This window comes from Lontra canadensis, unplaced genomic scaffold, assembly GCF_010015895.1.
Source record: "Lontra canadensis isolate GAN:19392208 unplaced genomic scaffold, GSC_riverotter_1.0 scaffold30, whole genome shotgun sequence".
NCBI classification, from domain to species: Eukaryota; Metazoa; Chordata; class Mammalia; order Carnivora; family Mustelidae; genus Lontra; species Lontra canadensis.
In genome coordinates this window covers 18,684,012-18,690,240 of record NW_022631024.1, presented here as the reverse complement: position 1 = coordinate 18,690,240, position 6,229 = coordinate 18,684,012, and the positions used below count along the sequence as shown (strand labels likewise).

Below are 6,229 nucleotides of genomic sequence, written 5' to 3'. Positions count from 1 at the left end.
ACTGCCTGCATTTCGACACGGCCGGCTTTCCATTTCTTGACTGTTCTGCCTTCTTGCTAGACTGCTCCCTGCGCTGTGTTTATATTGGTCCCTTTTTGTCCCTACGCAGTGCTTCTGACCTCACGTTGCGTTTGGTCCGGGCGCCTGGGGGGCTCAGTGGGTGAGCCTCTGCCTCCGGCTGAGGTCGTGGTCGCAGGGTCTTGGGATCGAGCCCAGCCTTGGGCTCCCTGCTCAGCGGGGAGCCTGCTTCCCCCCTCCCTCTGCTGCTTCCTCGGCCCGCGCGCTCGCTCTCTCTCTCTCTCTCTGAAATAAATAAATAAAATCTTTTTAAATAATTGTGTTAGGTCTGCCCTGTTCTGCCGTGATGTGTGGGGAATCAGAGAGGACGTCGTCCGATCGCAGGCAGCTGGTCTCCCTCTCTCTGTAGGCAGGTTCTCTCCCATCCTGATACCACATGTGCATGAGCACAATGTCGTGTGTGCGCATGTGCCCGTGATGTCGTGTGTGCACACGTGCTCTGATGTCGTGTGTACACATGTGCGTGCGATGTGCGTGATGTCATGTGTGCACGTGTGCTGTGATGTCATGTGTGCACGTGTGTGTGATGCCGTGTGTGCGGTCGTGTGTGCACGTGTGATGTCATGTGTGCATGTGTACTTGTGTCATGTGTGCATGTTGCGTGTGGTGTCATGTGTGCATGTGTGCACGTGTGTGGGTGCGTGTGGTGCCACATGTGTGTTACTACACACCTATCTCCGCCCATCGCGGTTCTCCCCTTCTACTGCGGATCGATTCTGCTGTGTACACACAGCAGACAGGCTACGTCAAGCTGCCTGCTTGGCCGGTGTAGATGAACTCCTTAAATTCACGAGGTAAGTCCCTTCTCGATGCTGAATTCAAGGTTAGGGAGCCTGCCCGGAATGCAGGAGGGTCAGTGAGACCAAGCCCACGGCCCCCTGGTCCAACCTGCACCCTCTCTCTGGCGGCCAGCACGTCGGCCCCGCCGGTGGGGATGGAGGCGGCACGTCCTGCCAATTCGTGCGATCCCTGACGGCCTCCCTCACAGAGCGCCCCCGCCCCCGGCACTCAGACTCGCTTCCCTCCCAGGTAAGATCTGCAACTCTGTCCTCTGGCCAGTGGCCCTTCTCTGATGGTCCGTGGCGGTTAACAAGATTTGTTTGGTCCGACAATAATGACATTTTATCCGCTCCACTGCAGAACTGGCCGCCGTTTATGGCCGGGAGGGGAGTGGCCGGCTGTCTGTGCCAGGTCTCCTGGGGGCCCAGGGCCGAGGGGTATAAAGGCAGCTGTGTGAAGAGTGGGCACAGCCTGTTTGAGCCCCAGCGAGCGACCTGCTGGCAGCCGTGAGCCCAGACGGAGAGATGACGACCCTGCTGCTGACGGTTGGGCTCAGCCTTACTGCTGTCCTGCGGGCCCAGGACCCCCCAGCCTCAGAAGAGGACCCCGTAGATGTGAGGCTCAGATGGGGCAGGGGTGCTGGAGGGGGCTCAGGGAAAGGGGAGACGTTGTAGGCTCAGGCACTTACCCCTGTCCCTGAGGGAATGGTCAGAGCAAAAGGGGTCTGTGCCAGATGGGCCCCAGGGGACAGGGGGCCCTGGAGAAGGCTGGCCGCAGGCGGGTCTGGCAAGGGCACTGAGCATTTGCTGGGGAGGGTGGTGGGCTGAGAAATCCTCGTGCCTCCAGCGCTGGGGGGGTGGGGAGAGCCTGGGGCTGCAGAGCAGGAGGGGGACCCTGGAGGGGGTCGGCCTGAGCCCTGAGGAAAGTGAACCTTCTCCAGGTGTCAGGGAAATGGTACCTGAAGGCCATGACCGCAGACCAGGACCTGCCCGAGATTAAACCCGAGTCAGTGACTCCCATGATGCTCACAGTCCTGGACGGGGGTGACCTGGAAGCCAAGATCACCATGCTGTAAGTGTCAGCAGCCTGGGGGCCTGTGACCGCCCCCAGCAACCCCCCCTCCCCACATACCGGAGAGCCAGCGTCTGGGTGGGACAAGCAGTGCACGCTGGTGCCCTCGTAATCCCGCCTCACACTCAGCACTGGGCAGCGTTGGGGGACCATGCCATGGGGCTGCCTCACTGGCGGGGCCACGGATTAGCGGGGAAGCCCCGGAGGGCCAGAGTGGCTAATTGGGGGTGCGATGGCCCCGTCTCCTCCCCTGGGGGAGCCCTGGGGACTTGCCCCACGTGGCATATGGGTCCAGCAGGGACTTAGGGCAGGAGATGCCTGTGGCTCTGTTTCAGACCCAGGACATCACAGGGCGTTGTCCTAGGGCTGCTGGAGGCAGGAGGGGCACCCCAGGGCAGCACCCCGCGTGGCCCCTGTGTTCTAGGACAAACGGTCAGTGCCAGGACATGGAAGTGGTCCTGCAGAAAACTTCCGAGCCCGGCAGATTCACGGCCTGTGAGTCCTGGAGGTCGGCCAGCCCCCCTCCCCCAACGGGCAGAGCGGGCTTCCAGCCTGAGAAGTCTGCTCCTATCTGACCCCTTAAACCTACTGTCTCCTCTCATGAGCCAAACTGCCCTACAGACACGGACGGGCCCCAGTTCTAGGGGCACATTTGTCTCCAGGAGGGACGGGACTGTCCAGGGACTTCCGGTGACAGCTGTGCCCATGTCAGGGGCCAAGAGCACAGTCATGTTTGGAGGTCGGGGGGCTGAGCGCCCCGTGCCCCAAGCTCTTCAGAACCCACAGCCCAAGACTCCTCTGGGACCCAGGGGTGGGGTGTGGGGTGCAGGGACTCGGGGCAGGGTGGGGAGCCCAAGAGAGCGCGTGGGGGCTGGGCGGTCTGCCAAGCCGAGCCTGGGTGAGCGCGGGTTCTTTCTGGAGAATCCTGTGGCTCCTCCCGGACGTGTGCTGCTGTCCTCCCACAGACAACGGCAAGCGTGTCGTGTACATCCTACCATCGCCGGTGAAGGACCACTATGTCCTTTACTGTAGCAGCGAGTTCCACGGGAAGCAGGTCCAGATGGCCAAGCTCGTGGGTAAGGGTCACACATCCCTGCAGACGCTCTCCCTCCAGCTGCCCTCATTCCCACTGCTGGGCCTCAGGACCTGGTGCACAGCCCAGGTCCCTGTGGTGGGAGCCCAGCGGGAGCAGAGAGCTGCTGTGGGCATGGGGACTCCCGTGTCAGGGATTGGCCGTGCCGTGCCTGGGGCAGCGGGCAGGGGGGGGGGGGTGGGCAGCTCCACCTCCTCCCTGGGGGCCCAGACCTCCAAGTGCATGGGGTCCCGCCTGGGAAGGGAACGCCTCTGGGGCAGGGCAGGACCGCAGCTGCTCTCCTCCAGGGACAAGTCCAGGAGTGTTCCTCCCGGGCCGCCGCGCGGGCTCCCGCTTGATGCCCACAGCGGCCCGGCTCCCCTCCCAGCCCAGGGCCCTGGGTGCAACCCCCACGGGGGTGCGCGGGGTCCCGCCCAGGCTGCAGTGGAGATGCCTCCCGGGCGTGCCCCTCAGCCTCCTGTCTCCTGGTTCCCCCGACAGGAAGGGACCCCAAGAACAACCAGGAGGCCCTGGAGAATTTTCAGAAGTTCGTAAAAGCCAAAGGACTCAACCAGGACATCTTGGAACCCACACAGAAGGGTAGGAAGGAAGCCCGGCCGGTCCCGCCCAGTTGCCCCCACCTCCCCCAACAGTGGGGCCGTGGCAGACGCTTTCGGAGCACACACTGCATCTGACTGTGGCTTTGCTCTCTCCGGGGCTGGTGGACGCGCTGGCTGGTGAGGGCCCTGGGGTGCTGGTGGGCTCCCTGGGATCTCCTGGGTCACGTGTGTCTCCTTGTTCCCACAGAAACTTGCTCTTCAAGAGGAGACTAGGGTAAGTGGACAGTTGCCGGGGACCCATGCGAAAATGGCCTTGGAGCCCGTGGGATCTCAGGAGGCACGTGGTCTGCCCCCAACCCTGGGTCCCACCTGGGCCAGACAGACACAGCCACCAGCCCAGGGGGCATCGCCTGCAGACTCCGCTTCCTAGAGCAGCCCCCAACCCCGGCAGCTGGAAAACCCCTTCTGGGCGGTTGCGCCACGGGGCGATGTGCAGCCGGGCAACGGGCCTCCCGACAGGCCCTAGGGTGTGAAATCCCTCCTCGTCCCAAAACGGTCGTTGTGACTCTGCTCACACGATGAGTCCCTTCAAAGATCCAGAAATACGACGTCCGTGTGTGGGATTCTGTGCATCTCCTGGGTCCTTCCCTGGCTGTGTGTCAGGAGTTTTGGGGAACCCCCAGTTGCTGTCAGAGCCGGAATCGAGAACCGCATCCCGGCTCCTCCTCTGCCCCTCCCCCGGGAGGGCAGTCACCTTGTCACGGGCTCACACCCCGGCTGAGAGCCTCGGGGAGGCCCATGGGAAGCTTCTCCGTCCTCTGCTCAGATGCTCTGCAGCCCCCGCGAGCCAGCCTCACCGACACCCCTCCTTCCCAGGGCAGGAGGCACAACCATCCACTCCACGGCAACCCCGGGACAGCAGCCCCAGGACCCTCTGTCCTGCAGGACATGGAAGGAACCACCCCCCGGGGGACGGGGAACCTGGGCCCGCTCGACCCCTCCTGCCAGCCCCGCTCCTGTGTCCACATAAAGGGTTTCTGCAGTCCCTGGTGGCTCTGTCTGTGGGGTCCCTCGGGTGGGCAAGCCAGGGCGGGAGGAGGCGAGGACCCACCGATGTCCTGGTTCTCGGTGGCGGGGCCGCGAGTGGCCGGAGGGGGGTGGCTGCGGCTCTGCCGGGGGGTCCCATGGGGGCTTTCTGCAGGACTGACCCCCACGCAGCTCAGGTTCTGGGTGGTTCTGTGCTTGGGGGAGAGGCCTGATCCACAGAGCTACCCAAGTAAGGCTTGTGAGGCTTGCAAAAGGGAAGCCTCAGCTCAGGTCGGGGTTTGCAGAGTCCCCTGGGCCCTTGGCATTGGTCCTGTATCCGAGCAGCCTGCACGGGGCAGCAGGGAGGTGGGAGGGGACCAGCAGCTCAGATCAGGGTATGGCTGGGGTCTGGGCCGTGTTGGGGCCAAGGAAGCCGGGCCCTGCTTCTTAGTCCCATCCGTCGGAGCCCCCGCCCTCCCTGGTGCTGCTCGAAGCTGGCCGCGCGTGTCCGGGCAGGTTTGGGAAGACGAGTTACACCCCCGGGGCAGAAGAACCACAGGAATCTGTTCAGACGCCTTTGCGGGTTCCCGGTGTTTTCTAAGACTCAATCTCCAATGGCCCAACACGACACAGTGAGACACAGTGACACTTGGAGATGAGAGGGAGAGCTCCTGGCTACGAGGCTCTGAACATGGAGGGCTGTTGGGCAGGACCAGGCAGGGGCCGCACCGGGGACGGGGTACCAGGGGCTGGTGATGTCCACATAACGCACGTGCAGTGGGGTGAGCTGGCGTGCCCGGGCTCCCTGTGTGGACTGGCTGCTGACACAACCTGGGGGGCCCTGGGGTAATTAGGCTACGCAGCACCCGAGGGCCTCCTTGGAGCAGACACTCCCGACACCCAGTCAGGGTCCAGCCGCCCGGCTCCCAGGTCACCTGTGACAGGTGCACGGACACCCAATCCAGGCTCCGAGGTCACCTGTGGTGGTGCACAGGTTTCAGGGCAATGTTTCCACTTCATGGCTCCTGTGGGGCCACGGGAGACAGCTCAGAGCTTGGAGGGCAGTTGGGGTATGGGGTGTTCAGCTTTCCATCAGTGAGGGCACTGAATGGACACGAATGCCAGTGCACTGTCCTTCCGGGCAAGCATCACCGCACTTCCGTGGTGGCTCACAGAGTCTCTCTGGACCAGCCTGGGGCTCAGTTGTGTCAAAGCCCCCGACTCAGTCTCTCCACTTCCTCCCGCATCCTGGGCAACACCAGACAGACTACCGGGACCCAGTCCCTTGTCCCAGGCCCTCGTCCCAGGGTGTCTGGGGAGAACATAAGTTTAGATGTCCCTCGTAAGACTCCATGTTCCCCTGGTAGCCCGGCTGTCCCAGCGGGCGCCGTGAGGACAAAGGGCGTGCTTCCGAACACAGCTCCTCGCCAAGGCTCGGGCTTGGAAGGACGTCCACTCACAGAGAGTGACAGGTGTGTCAGGCTCCAGCACGTGGCCCCAAACCTACGCCCTCAGACTGGCCAGGCCGACGGGGCCAACTCTGCCTGGGCTCAGCCAGGCACATGGCGTCACCTCCATGGGACCTTCCCTGAGCTGGGATCCGACCAGAGCCTCCCTCAGCACCGCCAGAGCCTTGCCAAGA

At 63.4% G+C, this 6,229-nt stretch overlaps 1 protein-coding gene across 1 annotated transcript; it reads left to right on the top strand.

The window, feature by feature from the left end:
* The first annotated feature begins 1,382 nt into the window (after positions 1 to 1,382).
* On the top strand, positions 1,383 to 4,458 carry LOC116872870 (major allergen Can f 1-like). The gene is made up of 7 exons (XM_032866389.1): positions 1,383 to 1,472; positions 1,799 to 1,929; positions 2,354 to 2,424; positions 2,895 to 3,005; positions 3,503 to 3,601; positions 3,809 to 3,835; positions 4,443 to 4,458. The coding sequence occupies exons 1-6, from the start codon at positions 1,383 to 1,385 to the stop codon at positions 3,832 to 3,834; spliced, it is 528 nt and encodes a 175-aa protein (XP_032722280.1). The 3' UTR covers position 3,835; positions 4,443 to 4,458.
* The last annotated feature ends 1,771 nt before the right edge of the window (positions 4,459 to 6,229 follow it).

Coding starts and splice junctions, on each gene's coding strand:
- LOC116872870 (XM_032866389.1), top strand. CDS start 1,383: ATGACGACCCTGCTGCTGACGGTTGGGCTCAGCCTTACTGCTGTCCTG. Junction 1,930..2,353: donor GAAGCCAAGATCACCATGCT/GTAAGTGTCAGC, acceptor CCTGTGTTCTAG/GACAAACGGTCAGTGCCAGG. Junction 3,602..3,808: donor CTTGGAACCCACACAGAAGG/GTAGGAAGGAAG, acceptor TTGTTCCCACAG/AAACTTGCTCTTCAAGAGGA.